At 38.9% G+C, this 21,162-nt stretch overlaps 13 protein-coding genes across 13 annotated transcripts; 9 read left to right on the plus strand and 4 right to left on the minus strand.

The window, feature by feature from the left end:
- Positions 1–704: 704 nt before the first annotated feature.
- On the plus strand, positions 705–4,544 carry PSK1 (serine/threonine protein kinase PSK1; the record flags this gene model as incomplete). The annotated part of the gene is made up of 1 exon (XM_037289038.1): positions 705–4,544. The coding sequence occupies one exon, from the start codon at positions 705–707 to the stop codon at positions 4,542–4,544; it is 3,840 nt and encodes a 1,279-aa protein (XP_037144933.1).
- A 542-nt stretch (positions 4,545–5,086) lies between these two features.
- Positions 5,087–6,211, plus strand: PEX15 (Pex15p; the record flags this gene model as incomplete). Its single annotated transcript, XM_037289039.1, has 1 exon — positions 5,087–6,211. One exon carries the CDS (start codon positions 5,087–5,089, stop codon positions 6,209–6,211), a length of 1,125 nt encoding a protein of 374 aa, XP_037144934.1.
- A 321-nt stretch (positions 6,212–6,532) lies between these two features.
- TPD3 (protein phosphatase 2A structural subunit TPD3) lies at positions 6,533–8,362 on the plus strand (the record flags this gene model as incomplete). Its single annotated transcript, XM_037289040.1, has 1 exon — positions 6,533–8,362. The coding sequence occupies one exon, from the start codon at positions 6,533–6,535 to the stop codon at positions 8,360–8,362; it is 1,830 nt and encodes a 609-aa protein (XP_037144935.1).
- A 175-nt stretch (positions 8,363–8,537) lies between these two features.
- HG535_0E02930 (endonuclease III domain-containing protein) lies at positions 8,538–9,752 on the minus strand (the record flags this gene model as incomplete). Its single annotated transcript, XM_037289041.1, has 1 exon — positions 8,538–9,752. One exon carries the CDS (start codon positions 9,750–9,752, stop codon positions 8,538–8,540), a length of 1,215 nt encoding a protein of 404 aa, XP_037144936.1.
- A 327-nt stretch (positions 9,753–10,079) lies between these two features.
- Positions 10,080–11,183, plus strand: NGL1 (RNA exonuclease; the record flags this gene model as incomplete). The annotated part of the gene is made up of 1 exon (XM_037289042.1): positions 10,080–11,183. The coding sequence occupies one exon, from the start codon at positions 10,080–10,082 to the stop codon at positions 11,181–11,183; it is 1,104 nt and encodes a 367-aa protein (XP_037144937.1).
- Positions 11,184–11,362: 179 nt separating this feature from the next.
- HG535_0E02950 (uncharacterized protein) lies at positions 11,363–11,863 on the plus strand (the record flags this gene model as incomplete). Its single annotated transcript, XM_037289043.1, has 1 exon — positions 11,363–11,863. One exon carries the CDS (start codon positions 11,363–11,365, stop codon positions 11,861–11,863), a length of 501 nt encoding a protein of 166 aa, XP_037144938.1.
- A 61-nt stretch (positions 11,864–11,924) lies between these two features.
- Positions 11,925–12,743, minus strand: SYN8 (syntaxin; the record flags this gene model as incomplete). The annotated part of the gene is made up of 1 exon (XM_037289044.1): positions 11,925–12,743. One exon carries the CDS (start codon positions 12,741–12,743, stop codon positions 11,925–11,927), a length of 819 nt encoding a protein of 272 aa, XP_037144939.1.
- A 182-nt stretch (positions 12,744–12,925) lies between these two features.
- Positions 12,926–14,278, minus strand: NOP12 (rRNA-processing protein NOP12; the record flags this gene model as incomplete). The annotated part of the gene is made up of 1 exon (XM_037289045.1): positions 12,926–14,278. One exon carries the CDS (start codon positions 14,276–14,278, stop codon positions 12,926–12,928), a length of 1,353 nt encoding a protein of 450 aa, XP_037144940.1.
- Positions 14,279–14,749: 471 nt separating this feature from the next.
- Positions 14,750–16,342, plus strand: DEP1 (Rpd3L histone deacetylase complex subunit DEP1; the record flags this gene model as incomplete). Its single annotated transcript, XM_037289046.1, has 1 exon — positions 14,750–16,342. One exon carries the CDS (start codon positions 14,750–14,752, stop codon positions 16,340–16,342), a length of 1,593 nt encoding a protein of 530 aa, XP_037144941.1.
- Positions 16,343–16,493: 151 nt separating this feature from the next.
- On the minus strand, positions 16,494–16,919 carry RPS15 (40S ribosomal protein uS19; the record flags this gene model as incomplete). Its single annotated transcript, XM_037289047.1, has 1 exon — positions 16,494–16,919. One exon carries the CDS (start codon positions 16,917–16,919, stop codon positions 16,494–16,496), a length of 426 nt encoding a protein of 141 aa, XP_037144942.1.
- Positions 16,920–17,668: 749 nt separating this feature from the next.
- On the plus strand, positions 17,669–17,992 carry RPP2A (ribosomal protein P2 alpha; the record flags this gene model as incomplete). The annotated part of the gene is made up of 1 exon (XM_037289048.1): positions 17,669–17,992. One exon carries the CDS (start codon positions 17,669–17,671, stop codon positions 17,990–17,992), a length of 324 nt encoding a protein of 107 aa, XP_037144943.1.
- A 447-nt stretch (positions 17,993–18,439) lies between these two features.
- Positions 18,440–19,615, plus strand: CYS3 (cystathionine gamma-lyase CYS3; the record flags this gene model as incomplete). Its single annotated transcript, XM_037289049.1, has 1 exon — positions 18,440–19,615. The coding sequence occupies one exon, from the start codon at positions 18,440–18,442 to the stop codon at positions 19,613–19,615; it is 1,176 nt and encodes a 391-aa protein (XP_037144944.1).
- Positions 19,616–19,861: 246 nt separating this feature from the next.
- On the plus strand, positions 19,862–21,130 carry SIL1 (Sil1p; the record flags this gene model as incomplete). The annotated part of the gene is made up of 1 exon (XM_037289050.1): positions 19,862–21,130. The coding sequence occupies one exon, from the start codon at positions 19,862–19,864 to the stop codon at positions 21,128–21,130; it is 1,269 nt and encodes a 422-aa protein (XP_037144945.1).
- Between the last annotated feature and the right edge of the window lie 32 nt (positions 21,131–21,162).

Raw genomic sequence — 21,162 nt, forward strand, 5'->3', positions numbered from 1 at the left:
TCTATGATCGCTTTCTATAGTAAATGTGTTGAAGGTCTGATGGCCGCATAAGTGATACAATACGTAGCCTGTCATCTAGTATTTGAGCCATGGAAGGGCACAAGGAGCTCTCCTTGTAGAGGAGTGGGCGAGAAAGCGTAGCACTTTTGACAGTCTCGAAAAACAATCGTAAAAATGACTCCGCTTTATATATGATGAGTGAGAGTGCATCTTGATGGCTCAGTGTCTTCGTGGTTGTGTGAGTAGCCCAGTCTTGGGCTGCCTATCGGTGCTTTCTCGCTGTAGGCGATCTTTATCCGGACGGCAGTTTATTCATTCTTCCGGACAGCTAGGCACTGATCTGCCTTATAAAAAGTAATCCATATTTGTCGAAGTGATAGAGATACAAAAAATGTAGCTGATGAGGCGGTGTGTATCGGGGTGTGTATCAAACAGAGAAAGTTATATCTTGTTATTATTGACTTTACTCTGAACTTTAATCCTCTATATTCTAGAGGTATCGGCTTGTACCGCGGTCAGGGCATCGGGGGGATTTAAACGTGAGTCAACAGAGAAAGGGTTGATTGAAGTGCGATTTCAGAGGAAGCGCGTTGGAAAGAAAACCGTAGAACCAATATCGATTAGGAAAAGACATCTTTGTGTGTGTCATACAGTTTGGCAGGAAATCTAAGAGCTTATTTTGTTTGGGGAAAGAAAGAACGCAAATGCCGTATATAGGAGCTTCAGCTATTTCACAGTCTTCCTTTAAAAGTCTGAAGGAGCAGCATTTTGCGAAAGGAGCAAGTCCGTCCAGGAACTCGTCGAAGCAGTCCTCGATATGTGAGGAATCGGATGCCGAGTCGATTCGCAGCAATACACCAGACACGACAGCCGACACTAGTTCGAATGACACTGGGTATGACATACCTCTGGAACAAGGAGTGAGGACAGAGGCAAAAAGGACTCAGTCTGTTAGCCCTACAGTTTCATGTAGATCGGAGTGTGAGACTAATGAGGTTTCGGCTCTACCAAATGAGTCTACACATGCGTACTCATATAATCCACTTTCGCCAAACTCTTTGGCTGTGAGACTGAGTATACTGAAGAGGTCCTTGGAGATACTGATAAGAAACCCTAATATGTTAGGTGACTCGAAATATGAGAGCAATAGTTTTAATACTGACAAAGAACAATGTGAGATGAAAAAGAAGAATAGAAAGAATAATAATGCTAATGTAATGCAACAGAAATTCAGTGCACACTCCGCAGCACTTAATGCGTTTGTTTCAAGTACTACAGCTAGTGCTAATGCCAGCAGTACTTCTAGTGGTACTGCTAGTGGTATACAGTCACCAGGTGCGGCAGTTTCAAGAACAGCTAGCTCCATAATCCCATTCAAGGGTGTAGGAGCAAATGCAACGACACACCTACATAGACCCTCATCATTAGCATACATTTCGCATAACTCAAAAAATGAGAGAAAAGGGGAGATATATTACAATAGAATTAATGCATCGAGCTCGATGGATGTAATAAACTCGCAGAGGGCAGATTTAGAGGGTTTATTGGAGTTATTAAATAAAACGCTGGAAAACAATACTTCTGAGAGGGCGACTGACCTTCATATGATATCTTTATTGAACATCGATAAGCTGATACTCGGCAAAACAGAATCAAACGGGAGAAGGTCGTCACAAGCGCAACTAAAAGTTTTACAACTCAAGAAAACCTTACTAGATAGTTTAGCTGAGCCTTTTTTTGAACACTTTAATTCCCAAGAAGGACAAGGGGCAGAAGAAATGAAAGAATTGAACCATGAAATTGATACAATTCCGGGTTTGAAATTAGACGCAAATAAGGTTGCAATGTCTAGTATACGACCTCAACAGGATTACGGCCGTATTCTGCATACTTTCACATCAGGTAAAAATATCGCGCCTCAAGCTATTTTTACCTGTACACAACTTCATCCATGGCAATTCAAAGCTGCTAATGATTTGGCTTGCCTGACGTTCGGCATATCAAAAGTTGCATTAAAGGCATTAACATTATTAGATTTGATTCATACTGATAGTAGAAACTTTGTTCTGAACAAGCTTTTATCTACAGAAGGCCAAGAACTGGTGTTCACCGGTGAAATCGTTGCTATTGTTCAGCCTGGGTCGAATACAACAAATTCCAATTTGATATGGGCTTCTTTTTGGGCAAAGCGAAAGAATGATTTATTGGTTTGTATTTTCCAAAAAGTTCCATGTGATTACGTTGATGTTTTGTTGAATTTACAGGATTACTCAGTTGATAATATATCAGGTGCTAGTGGACTGTTCTGGAGGGACTTAAAAAGAAAAGACGTGCAGAGTACAGATTCACCAAAGTTTCAAATCGGTACTGAGACTGATAGCGATAGCGATTTAGAAGAACGTTTTAGCAACTCTTTAACACTAACAGAAATGAAAAAATCAAAGTCAACAAATGATATTTCTTCAAAGAAAAAATCTGTAAAATTTGCTGATGAAATTCATGATATTAAAGAGTTGAGTCAATCATTAGGACAGTTGATAGAGGACATCATTGCTGGTAAGGTTTTGTCGGTTGATGATGACCTTTTACCGGTACCCATTAGAGTGGCTAATCATATCAACTTTGTTAGATACTTCACTTTGAATGACGCATCGAATAATATTCCTTGTGCTGTGTCGTGCTCAATATTAGAAAATGAACTCAAATTGAAAATTCACAGTTTACCATATCAAGCAGGTCTTTTTGTACTTGATTCTCATACTTTTCAACTAATTAGTTGCAACAAATCAGTATTAAAGAATATGTTCGGTCATCACTTTTCAGAGTTAGCAGGAAAGGATATTTCTGAAATAATTCCATCCTTTAAAACATTGAGTGATTATGTTAATGCTTCTTATCCTGCATTGAATATCACACTTCACAGAAATATCGGGTTGGTTTTAACAGAACACTTCTTTAGAAAAATTCAAGCTGAGATGACGGATGAAGTTGAAGATTTTTATACTTCAATTGGCATAAATGCACTTCATAGGGACGGTCGCATAATAAAAATTGATTTTCAATTACGCGTGATGAGTTCTAGCGTGATTCTTTTATGGGTCACGCATTCAAGAGATGTTGTGCTGAGAGATTATTCTTCCACTCCATCACAATTGCACATGTTGAAAGAAAACGACCTGGCATATGTAAGCAGTGGCAACAGCTCGGAAACATCATCTAAGCGTTCTTCTTCAAAGATATCTATTGATAGATTGAAGGATTTAGCATCCACTGGTATTGAAACATCAACCAGTGCCGATTTTATGAAACGCAATATGACGTCCTCTTCAAGCTCCTCCACACTTGATTGGAACCTTTCTCCTGTGGAGAAAGTCAAACAAAAAGAAGAAGCCAAAAAAACCCAAGAAGAAACGGGTGAAAAGGAGGAGGAGGAGGAAGAAGAGCCTCCATCTATTCAAGTTGGTGATCCGGAGCTACAAAGGAAGTTGGATTTGGCTAGAATCTATACCAGAAACAAATCCGAATTTGTTAAAGAAGGCAATTTCAAATTAGATGAAGAGCTAATAAAGAGCATAACATCCACTCCTCAGGGTACAGATTCCAACCTATCACTCAACAAGATGGTAAGTGACGGGCAAACCTCTCCCTCAGAAAATAAAAATTCTTCGAGAACGGAGGATTCAGAACCGGTACCACTTTTCTTAACTACTCCCGAAGCTAATATAGGAGCTCAAAAACATATCAAGAAATTTTCAGATTTCCTAATCTTACAGAAAATGGGCGAGGGTGCATATGGCAAAGTGAACTTGTGTCTTCATAGAAGGGAAAAATATATCGTTGTGATAAAGATGATTTTCAAAGAAAGAATTTTGGTCGATACTTGGGTCAGGGATAGGAAATTAGGTACGATCCCATCTGAGATTCAAATAATGGCTGCATTGAATAAAAATCCGGATGAAAATATTTTACGTTTACTGGATTTCTTTGAGGACGACGATTACTACTATATCGAAACACCGGTGCATGGTGAAACAGGTTGCATTGATCTTTTCGACCTAATTGAACTCAAAACTAATATAACTGAATTGGAAGTTAAACTAATTTTCAAGCAAGTTGTGTCTAGTGTCAAACATTTGCATGATCAGGGAATAGTTCACAGAGATATCAAGGATGAGAATGTAATTGTGGATTCTAAGGGTTTTGTCAAGTTAATCGATTTTGGCTCTGCTGCTTACGTTAAAAGTGGACCATTTGACGTCTTCGTTGGCACAATTGATTATGCCGCCCCCGAGGTCCTAGGCGGTGAACCATATGAAGGAAAGCCTCAGGACATCTGGGCGATTGGTGTTTTGTTGTATACTATTGTTTTCAAAGAGAATCCATTTTATAATATCGATGAAATTCTGGAAGGCACTCCCAAATTTGATAGTAATATTGACGAAAGTGAAGAGTGTATTGATTTGATCAAAAGAATACTGAACAAGTGTCCACCAAAACGACCTTCCATTGATGAAATATATAATGATAAATGGCTACAGTTTTAACTGAACATGAAGCTCTCTCTACTAGCATTCACACTCTTTTCATTTTCACTTTGAGGGTTTTTTTGGTATAGCATTTCTAAAGTTTTAATCATATGGCATGATCGCGGAATCTTGTTTAATGCAACTGTTAATTCAAATGATGTTTGTTTTTATTTTTTAAGTTTAGTCAAGAATAAATATATATCAAAAAATCTTATTTGAAAAAATGAAAAAAAAAAGAATAAGTGACCAGAAGCCGTTTCATGCCTAAAAAGGGCTGGGAGTGAAGTTTATGGAGATGTACTTTATTCTCAATATGTCATACCAATCCTTGCACAATAAAACTTGCTTAAAACTGCCGCTGGGCTATGAAATTATGTTCTTAATTATTGAAATTGCAATGTATTGCGAGCATCTGATAAAAAATAACACCCGCCCTCGTTTTTAGACTGTTCATTTTATGCATTCTTTCCTTGATCTTTCATTATTGGGACTTTTCACCCATAAGAAATATTTACACAAAATGTAAACAAAGAACCTTATGCGAAGAAAGAAGGTAGAAGATGGTCGCATTAGAGACTAACGGTAACAGCTACATACATAATGGTGGTGAAACTGCATTAGAAGATGTACTGAAGCACGATTTTTTTGGTACTCCTTCTTTTCTCACTGATGCCGGCAGCGATGACACTGCTAAATATGGTGAGTGTCTGACATTATTTGTTCAAGGTGATAGCTCGAGGTGTCTAGAAGAGATGCATAAGCACGACTGGCTCAATCTAAATACGTTGAGAAATAATCGCCAAGTTTCAAACCTGTTTTTAGGTGCCTTTGAAACTGTGCCTGATTCATTGATTTTTAGTACCCGTTTGCGGGAGTCGATAAAGCAAGTTTTGACTGGCGATATAACTACGATTTTCGCTGACACCAGTGAGCTGCTAGATCCATCTCACCTATTGGAAATAAATCAGTATTATATTTGTTGCGCCAAGCTTTTTCGTACCGATGGGTCAAAATTTCAGACAGAGACTGGATTTCTTGAGTCAAGAGTGAGGAAGACAATTCTAGATTTTGCCTCAGAATTGCAAGACCCACCCAATCATGAAACAATTGCAGATTTACACAAGCTTGTGGAAATTTATGTTTTCGAGATCCAAGTTGGTCTTCAAAAGATTAAGCCTTCGACATCTTTGTACTTCAGGCTTTGTGAAGATGTACCGAAATTAGCTGCCCATTTTCAAGAAACGATTGATACTCACTGTGGCAAGTCAATCGAAAATTTAATACTTGATCAGTTAAAACACAAACAGAAAGTCAATACAAATGGTACAAGGCATCACAATCACCAACACCATGATCGTAGGACTCAGAGTGCTAGTGATGCAACTGTCTCCCCTAATTCATCTGGGATTGCTTCAACCGCCGCTACAAATGCAAGAGCAGAGTCTGCAGAAGAACCTGCTCCGAGCTCTCAGCTCACAACGGTTTTAGGAGTAATAAAGAGGCGGCTTCATTTTTTTCAGAACATCCATTTTTCACATCAAACAATTTTGATTATTCTTCTAATGCTGCTAATATCGAATAAGAGTCTACTTAAATTAGCCCATTTTCCAAAATGCATTACTGAAATGTATAAAAGAGTGTCACCACAACTGGCAAGTCTGTTAAGACTGCTCTCTAGTATATAGATCAAAATCTGGTCAATACGGACATGAACGTCACGAAGAACGACACTGTTACCCTGTGTAACCATAAGGACTTTCCGTCAAGGAACAGGGACAACAAAATGAAGCTAAATGAACAAATCAACAAGTTTTCCCTTCACAAAATACGTTGTGTACGAGGACCCTTGGATAAACTGTGTGAAGGCTAGAGCGCCTCTATAAGTGACTTAATATTTCACATTAGTAAATTGGAGAAAGTGCTACATCCAAGAAGGCCCAATTGACAGTAATTTACTTCGTTTTGATTCTTTTACGCCCTAGATTTAAGGTTCAAAAACAACAAAGATGGCTGCAGAAAATGCAAAAAGCAAGGATCTTTATCCACTAGCTTTGTTAATGGACGAGCTTAAGCATGACGATATCGCCAACAGGGTTGAGGCAATGAAGAAACTTGATACAATTGCTATTGCATTGGGTTCACAGAGGACTAGGGAAGAATTGATTCCATTCTTGGTAGAAGTAGCGCAAGATGACGAGGACGAAGTTTTTGCTGTTCTCGCAGAAGAACTGGGTAAATTCGTTCCGTACGTGGGTGGTCCGGAGTATGCCACTATATTGCTACCCCCTTTAGAAATTTTAGCATCTACGGAGGAAACGCTGGTCAGAGATAAAGCGGTTGATTCACTAAATGCTGTCGCGCAAGAACTTTCACAAGACCAACTGTTTCATGACTTCATACCCTTAATCGAACATTTAGCAACAGCCGACTGGTTTTCGTCAAAAGTTTCATCATGTGGTCTTTTCAAATCAGTTATTGTTAGAGTAAAGGACGATTCTTTGAGGAAAGACCTTTTGGCTTTATACCTTCAGTTAGTCGAAGATGATACCCCAATGGTCAGAAGAACGGCAGCAAAAAATTTACCTGTAATAATTGATCTTCTTACACAAAATCCAGGTTTATCTACTAATGAGGATTGGGATTATATTTCAAATATGTTTCAAAAAATCATTAATGATACCCAAGATTCAGTGAAGTTTTTAACAGTCAGCTGTTTAATTTCAATCTTGAAATTTTTCAACACAAAGGGTGATCATTCACATACCAGAGATCTTCTAGACTCTGCAACAAAATTGATAGGTGATGAAGCGTGGAGAGTTCGTTATATGGCTGCTGAAAAATTTGATGATTTAGCGTCGCAATTCGCGCAAAACGATGAGTACATTGCGGAATTAATTCAACCTTTTTTAAATCTTTGTGAAGACAACGAAAGTGATGTAAGGAAAGCTGTTGCTAAGCAAATCCCAGGTTTTGCGAAACTTTTGAAGGATCCATCCATAGTTCTTTCAAAAGTAGTACCAGCTGTTCAAAGCTTAAGTATGGATGAAAGTGAAGGTGTCAGAGCCTCTTTAGCTCTAACTGTGACGAACCTTGTTACTTTGATGTCCAAGGAGGAGGCAATCGATCATATGTTACCAATTTTGTTGAACATGCTAAAGGATGAGTTTCCAGATGTTCGATTGAATATAATCGCCAATTTGAAGGTTGTAAATGATGTAATAGGAGTTGATCTATTATCGGAGTCACTCTTACCAGCTATTACAGAACTAGCAAAGGATGTAAACTGGAGAGTAAGAATGGCAATTATCGAATACATACCAATTTTAGCTGAACAATTAGGTGTACAGTTTTTTGATCAGCAACTCAGTGATTTATGTCTCTCATGGTTGTGGGACACTGTATTTTCTATAAGAGAAGCTGCAGTTGCAAATTTGAAGAAATTGACTGAAATATTTGGTTCGGATTGGTGTCGCGACGAAATAATTTTGAAGCTACTGAAATTTGATTCTCAGCTGTTGGAAAATTTTGTTTATAGGTTCACGCTACTCTCTGCATTGACTGCTTTAGTACCTGTCGTCTCAATGGAAGTTGTTTCCGATCAAATATTACCATTCGTCTCTCATTTGGCTGATGATGCTGTTCCAAATATCAGATTCAATGTATCGAAATCTCTCGCTGCTATTGTAGAAAAATTGAGGAAAGATAAACCTACTTACGATGAAACCATAAAGAAATCAATTATGCCACTTTTGGATAGATTGGTGAAGGATGACGATTTTGACGTACAATACTTTTCGAAAATTAGTTTAGAAGAGTGTAAAAAGCTTCTGGAATAAGGTTGTTTCAACAAAGTCGCTATAAGTCTTGTTTTCTTTCAGTTTCATTTCCTCATGTTTACATATAAGTACCTAGGAAAACAAAGTCCGATAACTATATAGGACACGAATTACTCACTACTTGTGAGCGGTACTCTGCACTTGTAACTCCATGATACAAACATTTAAATCTTATTCAACTTTCTTCGTTTTTGATATTGACTGGCGCAGGCCTTTCTTTTTTAGAATCAACTACTTTTAACGCATCATTCTCATCTTCTAGATGTCTCAGCCACAATGTGAAATCTCCTCTTTTAGTTGGACTTTGTATCCGTCTTTTGGACGCACTCCTCATTATGCCCTTATTGGCAATTTTTTTATCTACAGCGTTACATACATCATTGGCAAGACATAAATCGCATCGCTTACCCCTAGCCATGCAAATTACTTGTCCGAATCCAACTAATAACGGATTTATTTCGTACCACAATTCTTTTGGCAGCCACGATTCTAATTCCTTTCTTGTATGCTCCGCGGTTTTGCACTTTTTTGGGTCAACCCAATGCCACATGTTGCACAATCTGTGAACATGAACATCAACACCGATACCATCCATTTTTCCCCAAGCTTTTTGTAGAGCAAGTAAACCCATCTTTGGTCCTACTCCCGGAAGAGATAGCATACCTGCTATATCTGTTGGTATATCTGATTCAAACTCATCAATAAGCAATTGCACAGTTTGTTTTATATAGTGCGCTTTTCGATTAAAAAAACCAACCGGTTTGATCAGATTCACAAGCACGTCTTCCTCAATTCTCAAGAGGGCTTCCAGATTTAAGCCCTCTGGTATGCCAAGTTCTTCAATGGAGTACTTGATCAAGTTTAACATGGCCTTTGCATTTGACTCATCCCGTGTCTGTGCCGACATCATGAGAGAAACTAATAGCTGCAAGCGATAGTTCTTGGGCTTGATTTCGTTCTGCTGTATATCACATTTTGCGCTTACTGTTATTGGCAGGGCGGCACAACCGACAGAGTCCACAGGTGTTATTATCTTGGATCTCATGAGTCGTACCCTAGAATAAATTTCTACGAAGGATTTAGGAAATGGTGGGGCTCCAACAGGTCTATTTTTGAATATCTTCGGATCCAGAGGTTTGTTCCATCGCTCAGGATTGTCGTCGGTGACTTCCGAAACCCACGTAAAATACTGTTCTGAATTTAACGATTTTATCCATTCAATATTAGCAGGCTCAGATTCAACTGGGAGCACGTAACTTTCTTCTTCTGCAGTTTCAACCTCAAATGGCGCATCTTTCTTGAAATATTTCGATGTAATTTCGCCATCTGACACCTCTTCTTCAATACAGACGTCAATGTGTTTTCTTTTGCTGCTTCGAAGAGTTACCATAGGAAATAGTTACTAAGATAGTTAATCCTTGTGACGTAACATTTCCTTTCATTTGTGTTTTGGTATATGTGTGTTGTTGAACTACTTCCCTTTTAGATCCGGATTAACGAATCACGGATAGGTACGATTTCATTACACGAACATCATAAATGCTGCCAATACAGAAACACCTCTCAGAGAAGCCGCATATCACCAGACAATTTTTTCAATTTAACAGTGCGTAGATACGTTTTAACTGTCTCATTCTTATTCTGGTTTTTACACCATTTGGTCGCTATTGATACATCAGCCCCTTCAACAATTAGGATCACAACATCTGTGTCTGATATGTACAGAGGAAGGAGGTTCTTACCCGTGAAATCGATCTCTAAGATACTCCCCAAAACATCAGGCGCAAGACTTATTGATGACAAGTTCACGCTACTGACCTATAATATGCTATCGCCGCATTACATGTGGCCGCAAGTTTACAAATATGTGCCAGATGCCTTCAAAGATTGGCAATTCAGACATCATTTGTTGCAAAAGGAGATCCTCGATGTTTACAGAGCTGATATAATGTGTTTGCAGGAATTGACCTCATACGACTACCATCAATATTGGAAAGGGATCTTTAGAAGGGATTTTCATTACGGAACCAAGTTTATTGCTAAAACTCCCCCCACATATTGGACAAAAAAGGTGAACGATATGGATGGTGTTGGAATTTTCTACAATCTTGATAAATTTGAATTTCTCTCATCATCCGGTATATATTTAAACGATTTACTGGGCACATTTGACTTGAAAGAGATCGAATATTTGCAAAATAAAAATATTCAATTAACGGACGGTGCTGGAAAACCTACTGAGGAGAAGAGTCTCTTGGAAATCTTGAAGAGCAGAAACCAAGTTGGACTTTTTGTTTCTTTGAAGCATAAGGACACAGGGACAATTTTTGTTGTCGTAAATACTCATTTGTACTGGAAATATGATGAGGTCAAGATTACACAATGCATGGTGATTATGAGAAAATTATCCAAGATAATCAAGAATCTCCTTATTGGAGAAAAGGGCATTACATACAACAAAATGAAGGTAGTCTTTGCGGGTGATTTGAATTCAGCGAGAGATTCATTAGTCGTGAAGTTCCTAAAAGGTGAAAAGTTCGAGCTAGGAAACATTAACATTATTAATCCGATGAGGCCATATTTGAATCGATGTTTATTTGATGATATTCCAGAAGATTACTATGTTCATACGTGCTACTCTGGAAAATTAAAAGGCATTTTCGATTATATTTGGTATCACGACACCGATTTTGAGTTGACAAAGGTACTAACGGGCTCGGATGTATCACAAGAGCTAGAGGATGCAAACCAATTTGGATTACCGAATGAGAAGCACCCGAGCGACCATATTCCAGTGCTTGCGGAGTTCCAAATACTTTGAGAACCACTACTATTCCCCCTACGTTCAAGACGTTTATAGCGATCCATGGTGAAAATTTTTGAATATAGTAAATTATCAGGCAGTGAAAAGAGTTAACTTTCTTGTAGTTGAAGGCAGTTGAAGATGTTGAAATGTTGGTCCCGTAGAATACAGCACGATTCTATTTGGCCCATACAGGAATGAATAAAAAAACATCAATACTACCGAAAGGCAATACACAGCAAGCTCATGACGAGCCCACAATGCAAAATGCAAGGCTAAGGCTAGATTATAAAAAGTCCTTCCAGGACGATTTATTATTCTTCCCAGAAAATAAAGTCTTTAAACAGGATACATATATTGGATATAATAATGCATACATGTCATCGAAGGGTGTAAACAATCCAGTGGATTCCCCACACAATCAAGCCGCTTCGTCACTAAGACTGAATCCCTACGCTCATCAACAAAGCCAACACAAAGAGAATCTGGCATCTTTGTTAGTTCTTAAAAACTTAGAAAAGCAGCAGCAACATCAGCAACAGCAAGAACAAATATATGCACAAAGTCACCTACCCTCTCAAACGTTTTCTTTCAAAAGAGGTGGCCAGACGTACTACTCTCAATCACAACATTTGCCGCATTATGGAGATCAAAACCAAAATGTAAATAGCTATGTCAATATGAGAGTGAGAAACTGAATGCGACGACAAACCTTGACCTTGCATGATATCTATATAGAGTTGCAATAATTAATATCCCTTACAAGATCACTATCAACAAAATCAGTATTATTACCAGTAGTACAATTATAGCACAAGGCCCATTTTCTTTTGCACTTTTTTCGAAAATCTCCAATCGTCTCTTTGCTTTGTCCAGATTTCTCCCACTGTTGTTCACGAGACTCTCTAAATCTTGCAAGACATGATCGTTTTGCTCTGTAACTTCTTGATTGATATCCAACGACATATTGTATGATCTGTGCACGGAGTTCGATAGTATACTAAGCTGAGAGTCTTGCTCCAACAGTTGCTGTTGTTGTTGAATGAAAACATCTTGATTAGATACTCCAGGAGAGATAATATTCAAATTGTGAATCGCGTCGGAACCTGATATAGATGGGTGCTCCTCACTAGAGTGCTTGTCCATCTCGGCATCTCCTGTGGTCTCGCTGATTTCGTCATGATAAGGCTCAAAATGACTGGACTCTGGTTCATATGCATACGAGGACTCTTCATCCTTAAAACGCACTTTTTTAGGCAAATCGATATCATCCGAATCCCCGGATGTCGGTACAATAGTTACAGGCATCTCAAATTGATATAGCGATACTTTTATGGTCCCCTCCGGAAGTTGCAAGAGCAAATTATTAAATTTTTTAGAGTAGTTCTCGATGATACTGACATCAATACCATCATTTACGGCCTCTTTCAAAATGTCTAGTGTCTTGTTTAACTGCTTTTTCAGCCTCACATTATCTTGATTGGACGGTTTCATTTTCAGGACATTGGACAACCTTGACCTTTCCTCAACAAGGTCATCCAATTTACCGAACTCGTACGATAGCCTTAAATCATCCATGTCAGATATCGCTTCAGCCCTTACACTGTACACAAGATGACTTCGTCAAACTATTCCCTGTCCGTCCATAAAAACTAGAGGTTCCTACTATTTCGCACGCCGCGATATCCAACTCATTACAGTTTATAGATGCAAGCTATTTAACTATTATACAAAATATGAAAAGAAAAATGCAGAAAGCCTTACTTGGAGGAGGCTTGGGATTTCCTGAATGCTTGAGAACGTTTTGTTACTCTTCCAGTCTTGGATCTTTGTTTTTTCCTTTTTAAGATCGAATTACTCGAGCCGTCGCTTTTTTTGGCTCTCAAACCTTCTATTGTAATTTGTTGACCCACTGTTGCTTTATCAGCTTTACCTAGAATCTTCTTAGCTCTACCGATTTTTGTTTTTTGACTGTCGTGTAAGCTGGAATCAACGGCTCTTGCTTTAACACCATCAGTGTTTTGTTTCCTAATATTTTTACAACGGGAAATACGCAATTTTCTACTCTTACCATTGGTCTTCACAGATTTCATCGGTTTATCGTTTAACAGCAGTGCTTTGTTAACACATTGGAAATCTTCGAATTGTACGTATGCAAAGCCTTTGCCGACGTTTGTTTTTGCATCTCTAACGATTCTAACATACTCGATATCACCACAAGACTTGAAATGCAACCAGAGACTTTCTTCGTCTTCCTCAAAATCCAGATTTCCAACAAAAATCGACCTCTTATTATCATGAGGTGCCGGATGGGTGACAGAATCAACCCTCAAGTGACGCGACATAAATTCATGACCGTTCAATTTTTTACACGTCTGCTTTACAACATTTGGATTGTTGTAAACGATGTAGGCGTTAACTGAGTCCCTTGACTTGTGTAGTTTACTTTGAGCGAATGCTACCTTCCTTGGCAATGCTTCTTCGAATGAAATAGATCTAAACCTTATACTTGATATAACATGTTTTTTATCATCATCGCCATCATCGTCTTTCTTTTCGGGGTTGGTACTGAATAGTTTCTTGAATTTTTTGTAAGCGTCTTTGGAGGTGATAACATTATTGGAAAGATTTCCGACGAAAAGTGTTCTCTCCGCTTTCTCGAGCTCATCCTCCTTAAGATCGATTTTTTTAGCTTTGCTAGTCACATCTTTTTTCAATCCATCCTTTGCAGGCAGTTTCTCCTCTTCCTCAGCATCGTCCAGCAGTTTCGAAAAATAACGTTCCTCCAATTGATCATCCTCATCATTTTTAGAGGGTCTCTTGTGTTTCTTCTTTGCCGGTTCCTCGAGATCTTCTGCTTTACCTACGATGGATTCGCTTTCATTCCCTGATTTCTCTTTTGCAGCCTCATCAGACTGTTCATCGGACTGCCCCTCTGACTTTTCTGATTGTTCATCGTCTCTTTGAGCTCCGATCACATCCGGCAAGACAGTTCTGCCTTTTGTCTTTATCTGGCCCTCGCGTACTGGCCCTGTTGATGTACTGAAAAGTTTACTGACGTTCGAGTCAACATTTTCAACAGAACCAAAAAGGTTATCAATTGTCGAGGACATACTTAGTTCAGCAAGTGTCCAATTACTACTTCAATGTTCAATTAAAATCTTTATAGAGAAATATCTGACATAATAATTGATGAGATGAGATGGCATGCGATGAGCTTTAAAAATTTTCAAAGGTAGAATCCATGCTAGAAAAGAAATCACATCAACACACGTGAATTTCACGTGTACGTGGTCTTTCAGTCATATTGGTGATTAGGAACTTCAAATATGATCTATGGTACTCTTATAGCTTATTATTGCGAAGCTGTCTTGTTTTTCTGTTGCATTTTAAGCGTTATTGCTGCAGTTCGTTTTGCTTCTGTTTATCGACCTTCTCTGATATCTTTATTATTAAACAAACTAAAATTTGATGACCGGTTCACGACACAATAGATGTAGAGAAAAAGGTATATAGGGCATCCTCTGGGCAATTGTAGATCAATTAGATAGAGATTTCAGCTGTACTTTATTATTTTCTGGCAGATGGATCAAAAGGAGCCCAAAGAAACAAAGAGTAAAGAAACGAATCTCACTTGTGAAATAATAGAGGGAGTTCAGAAAAACGGTGATATAAGTGTAAAGGCTAGTGAAAGAGAAGAAGACGAGGAAAGCTTACTAAGTAGTATCGAACATCAAGAAAGTGATTTGAATAAGTTAGATATATCAGATTACTGTGTCTCAAGTGATGCAGAAACGGAGAAAATGAGTGACGACAAAGTACAACAAGGTCTCGACGCCAACCATCCCCACATAGCTGACTTATTGAGTGAAATAGATGCTGCAGGAGAAGTGGACAAGAAACGAGCAAATGATGAGAAAAATGATGAGGAAGAGAGAAAAAGGGTCAAACTGGAGAATCCCGTTGCAGGGGTACAACAAAATGGAAACATTGATGATGAGGATGAAAATGAAGCTGGTGATGAAGAAGAGGATGACCAAGAAGCTGCAGGAGTACTCAAGAAAGAAGTACCGACACAATCAATTGACCTTGCCGAGAAGCACCCCGAACAACCACTAGAAAGGGTTGGAGAAGTGGTAGACGAGAAGGTAGAAAATGGTGTAAGCAAAAAGTCGGAAGACTATGTCGAAAGAGCAGCGAAGGAAAGTGTTGAACCAGATACAGAGGAGGAAGAGGTAGAGGAGGAAGAGGCAGAAGAGGAAGAGGCAGAAGAGGAAGAGACAGAAGAGGAAGAGGCAGAAGAGGAACCAGAACCAGAGGAAGAACCCGAAGAGGAGCCGGATGCCGAAGAGGAACAGCTAATCCGAGAGTTACCAGAGGTCGAAGATGATTCTGCCAATCATGCAGTTATCGCAAAAGAACCAAAAAAAGAAAGCGATAAACCATTATCAACCATGCCATCACCCATTGAAATTGAACAACAACGATTAGATGCATTGAAGGAAATAACAGAAATTGAGTACAAATTTGTTGAATTACGTCAAAAGTTGTACGATAATAAGTTGCTCAGACTGCAAATGGAATTACAAATGTGCCGAGAAGGTTCGCACCCCGAATTACAGAGCTACTATCAAAAGATCGCTTCAATACGAGATTATAAACTACGCAGGGCCTACCAAAGACAGAAATATGAATTGAAATGTATCGATAAAGAAACAAGGGCAACCCGAACTTTTATCCATCAAGACTTTATTCGACAAGTCAATGATACGAGAAGTCAATTATTAAATAATACAACACAAAAGTGGTACGATATCAACAAAGAAAGAAGAGATATGGATATTTGTGTACCGGAAGTTAATTATCATGTTCCAATAAAGATCGCTGGTAAAACCTTAAGTTGTATAACAGGCTATGCAGGGCCTGCTCAGCAAAGATATCCGGGAGAGCCATTGCCAGAAGATTTGGAGTGCGAAAATATCCAAATTCGTTACCGATCTAATGCTGCTGTTGATAAACTTGAAGTAATAGTCGATAGAATGAGACTTAATAATGAATTAAGCGACTTGGAGGGACTGAAAAGATTTTACAATGCATTCCCAGGAGCACCTGAATTAAGTGGATTGAGAGACTCGGAAGTATTTGATGATATACAAAAACTACCATTACAAAGGTAGCATAACAAAGATTGTTGAAAAAATGACACTACAAATATGGCCTTTCTTTAAATTTTTTTTCTTGATTTTCATACACAATTATGTATACATATCTCCTTAATAAAAATGATTTTCAATTCGATTTATTCTTGTAATTAATTAAAAGAGGAGCTTATTTCAATGGCATGAAACGAGAAGTGGTAGCACCAGCTCTACCGTGTCTAACTGGAGTGTAGGTAATAGAAAATTCACCCAAGTAGTGGCCAACCATTTCTGGTCTAATTTCGACCTGGTTGAAAGACTTACCATTGTAAATACCAACGACGGAACCGATCATTTCTGGGAAGATAACCATGTTTCTCATGTGGGTTCTGACAGCAGCTGGTTTTTCATTTTCTTCACAAGCTAGTTTAGCTGCTCTTAATTTCTTGGTGAAACCTTCAGACTTGCTACCTAGACCACGAGCAAATCTTCTTCTAATTCTTGCTGGTGCTAACTTAACAAATTCTTCATTGGACAATTCCAACAATTGTTCCAAATCGACACCTCTGTAGGAGTAGGTTCTGAATGATCTCTTCTTGGCTGGAGCGGTAGACATGATTACTTCTATTTGTGCTTGTACAGTCCTTCAATGTTGGAATCAAGAAATCTTATATTTACTACACCTAGAGGAACACCAGTTTCAAAATACACTATTATCCACAACACACACGCTTGCTGAACCTACGCTATCACTTCCTGTTTCGCATTTGCCAATACAGTCTCTCACCGGCATCCAAACAGATTCAGCGCCTCAAGGGAGCACCCCTCTGAATGACGAGTGTGGGCGTATCCCATACGAGTCTGCGTTGAGCCTAAACTCCTTCGGGACCAGCGTCCCTGTTGCCTACACCAGAGCTGTCTGGACAGCGGTGCCGCCTCCGCCGCTCAGCATGTGAGCCTGGTATTCGCAGACCCGTTAGAAAAGTTCCCCAGAGGGACGCAACTTTCTGAAAAGGACGCAAAGTTTTCTGATAATTATTTTAGAAAAATATTTCAGCCAAAATTTTTCACAACACCCAAAGCTCTTTTGTGACTGCTCCTCTGGTGCGGCTCTTTCTAGGCCTGGTGCCCGAAAAGAACCATAAAAAGTGATGAAAAATGAAGAAAGTCACTAATCACGTCAAAAAACTATTTTTTGCATCAGTGTGTACTGGATCCCATGTACCGTGAGATAATGAAGACATGTCGATACTCGAGATATTTCAGATTTGCGAACAAGTGGTTATCTGCAGTATTTGATTTGTGGACTGGATTTCGTCACCCATCCTCTACTTATTTTACAAGGAGATCGAAAGTCAAGAAAAGATGAAGTATTTAGCCGCATATTTGTTATTGAACGCCAGTGGTGCCACTCCAAGTGCCGACAAAGTCAAGGCCGTCCTAGAGTCTGTTGGTATTGAAGCCGAAGAAGACAAAGTCTCCGCTCTGTTGTCCTCATTGGAAGGTAAGTCTGTCGATGAATTGATCGTTGAAGGTAACGAGAAATTGGCTGCCGTTCCAGCTGCTGGTCCAGCTACCGGTTCCGCTGGTGCCGCTGCTGGTTCTTCCGAAGGTGCTGCCGAAGAAGCTGCTGCCGAAGAAGAAGCCGAAGAGTCTGACGACGATATGGGTTTCGGTCTATTCGATTAAGCCTTGTATAAGCCAATGCCAATCAATCAACCAAATCAATATATAATATAATACAATGCAATATCATTTCAGTATAACTATAACCATTATTAGTATAGAGTAAAGCCTTTGTATGTCTAGCCCGCGTCACGTGGAATTGTAACCATGCAGGTTCAAGTGGCATTCAGGCTTTCGTTTTACGCTGTCTGCGTTCATGCACACACACCTCTCGGACAGGCAGTATGGAAACATTGTCTTTCATCTGCTCCCTTCTCGTAGGGTCGTGATGGAATTCACACAAGGCTGATGACAAATTTTTGTTGCACAGGCGCCACAGTGCTGTGTATCTTGAGATGTATGGAAAATATATATATATATATAAAGCACGATTGAGGTGTAGTGAAATTGCAAAGCAGGATTGTAGCTCAGACGTGAAGCAATAGCATATCATCAAGTATACTCGCAATAATGGGCGTTCAATCTACCGATAAATTTGCTACAAAGGCAATTCACGCTGGTGCTCATATTGATGTTCACGGTTCAGTTATCGAACCGATCAGTTTGTCAACTACTTTCAAACAATCTGAACCAACCAAGCCACTAGGTGAATACGAGTATTCTAGATCTCAAAATCCAAATAGAAAAAATTTGGAAGATGCTCTAGCTGCTTTGGAAAATGGTAAATACGGTTTGGCATTTTCGTCAGGTTCCGCAACAACTGCCATCGTTTTGCAATCATTACCTCAAGGTTCTCATGCAATTTCCATCGGTGACGTTTACGGTGGTACTCATAGATATTTCACTAAAGTTGCTAATGCTCATGGTGTTGACACCACTTTTACCAATAACTTGATTGAAGATCTGCCAAAATTGGTCAAGGAAAACACAAAACTTGTTTGGATTGAATCACCAACCAATCCAACTCTAAAAGTTACAGACATCGAACTTGTTGTCAAGACCGTTAAAAAACTAAATCCAGAAATTTTAGTCGCAGTCGACAATACTTTCCTATCACCATACCTATCTAACCCTCTGAACTTTGGTGTCGATATTGTCGTGCACTCCGCCACAAAATACATCAATGGTCATTCTGACGTCATAATGGGTTTATTAGCTACAAATAATCAACAGGTTTACGAGAAACTACAATTTTTGCAAAATGCCGTTGGTGCGATTCCATCACCATTCGACTGTTGGTTAGCTCACAGAGGTCTAAAGACTTTACATCTGAGAGTTAAGCAAGCTTGTCTCTCGGCACAACAAATTGCAGAAACTTTATCGACCCATTCAGCCGTCAAAGCCGTAAACTATCCGGGGTTATCTACTCATCCAAATCATGACGTTGTATTGAAACAACATCGTGACGGTTTAGGGGGTGGTATGATCTCTTTCAGAATTAACGGTGGCTCTGCTGCTGCTTCAAAATTTGCCTCCTCCACCAGACTATTCACTTTGGCCGAATCATTGGGTGGTATCGAATCATTAGTTGAGGTTCCTGCCGTAATGACCCATGGTGGTATTCCAAAGGAGCAAAGAGAAGCAAGCGGTGTCTATGATGATCTAATCAGACTTTCTGTCGGTATTGAAGATTCACAAGATCTATTGGAAGATATCTTGAAAGCATTGCAATCTGCAACTAAATAAAACCTGCCCGCAAATGACTAAGGTCTTCATTTTTTTACATGTATAGCATTAGATATAGAAATGATAAATTTACATGTCCATTTCCCTCAAGGACACGACTTTTTCTACATTTCATTTGGACGAGCATTGTTGCTTATGTGTTCTTTATTTGCTGAGATCTGCTTATAAGCGGGACATCGAAAATTGACGTTTTTTTGAATTATAAAAAGAATCAGATTAGGTGAAACGTTGAGTACTTTAATCGCAATGAGGACGAAATTAATCCGTTTGAGTGCAATTTTGGCCTTTTTCTTCTCTGTGGTATTATCAGAACAAATAACACTTTCTTCACAGTCATCTACTAAGGATGCTACGTCAGATCTACACATAGGTGACAGTATAATTTGCAACGACATTTCGTGCTATCCCAAGGTTTTCGAAGCAACAAACGAATGGAAGGAAATCAAGCCTGCTCAGATGTTACCAGGTGGTTTAGACGTTAGAATAAATTTAGAATCTGGATTAAAGGAAGCTAAACTTGTTGAAAGGATGTCAAGTCAGCATGCCCATGCTGCAGGTAATGAAGCAGATAACAAGGCTCTGGACGTTGTTCCCATCGCAAAAGACGCCTTGGACTCTCAAGAACTGCAAAAAGGCCATGAATTTACCAAAGAGTTTACTACAATTAGGGATATCTTGGCAAAAGTCGAGAAGAAACAGTTAACTATGGACATTACTGCTTTAGAGGAAAAGCTAGATGATGTAATGGAATTCGCTCACGATTACAAGCATGGCTTCAAAATCATCAGCAATGAATTCGATTTGCTAGAAAATATGAGCTTCAATGCTATGTTACCAGTATCCCTGAGAGAATTAAGTGCTAGAATGATAAATAGTTGCCTGAGGAACAATCCACCAGCATTGAATTATATCAATGATAACTACCCCGATTTCAAAGATAGAATCTTTTATACATTGGAAGAACTAATCTCTAGTGATACTTCTGCGGACTCCGTCAACGTCTTATTAAGAAGATATCTCTCTACCCTAAATGAATTATTACCACCCAGCTACGTTTTTACCCCAGAAGAAATACAAATTTTGAGGCAAGCGTTAGCTTTAAAAGATAAGCAACTGGAGAAAAAAGTGCTAGAAATAGCGTCAAGATTTTTTTCATCAGCCGCCATTAGCGATACCAATTCAGATTTGCACACGGTGGTGCAAGACATTCAAGGGTGGGTGAAAGAGTTTGAAACAGCAATACAGAATTCAGACGTCGATGAATTACACATACGTGAGTTCTTCAATAGTCTTTACAATATTAAACAACAATTAAAAACTAAGGTTACCATAAGCTCTCAATTTTTGGATTGGCTGGAACTGCAATCTGATTCCAGAGAAAAAAATTTGAACACAGAATTACAACACAGAGATTTAGAACAGGATTCCTTCGATAAAAGACTAATAGAGAGCAGACACCTAGTTTTTGGAAATCCGATGGCACAGAGAATAAAGCAGTTTGATGATGAGCTCTAAAAAAAATAAAAGAAAAGGATATTTTACGTCAT

The sequence above is a fragment of the Zygotorulaspora mrakii genome, chromosome 5 (assembly GCF_013402915.1).
Source record: "Zygotorulaspora mrakii chromosome 5, complete sequence".
Classification (NCBI taxonomy): domain Eukaryota; kingdom Fungi; phylum Ascomycota; class Saccharomycetes; order Saccharomycetales; family Saccharomycetaceae; genus Zygotorulaspora; species Zygotorulaspora mrakii.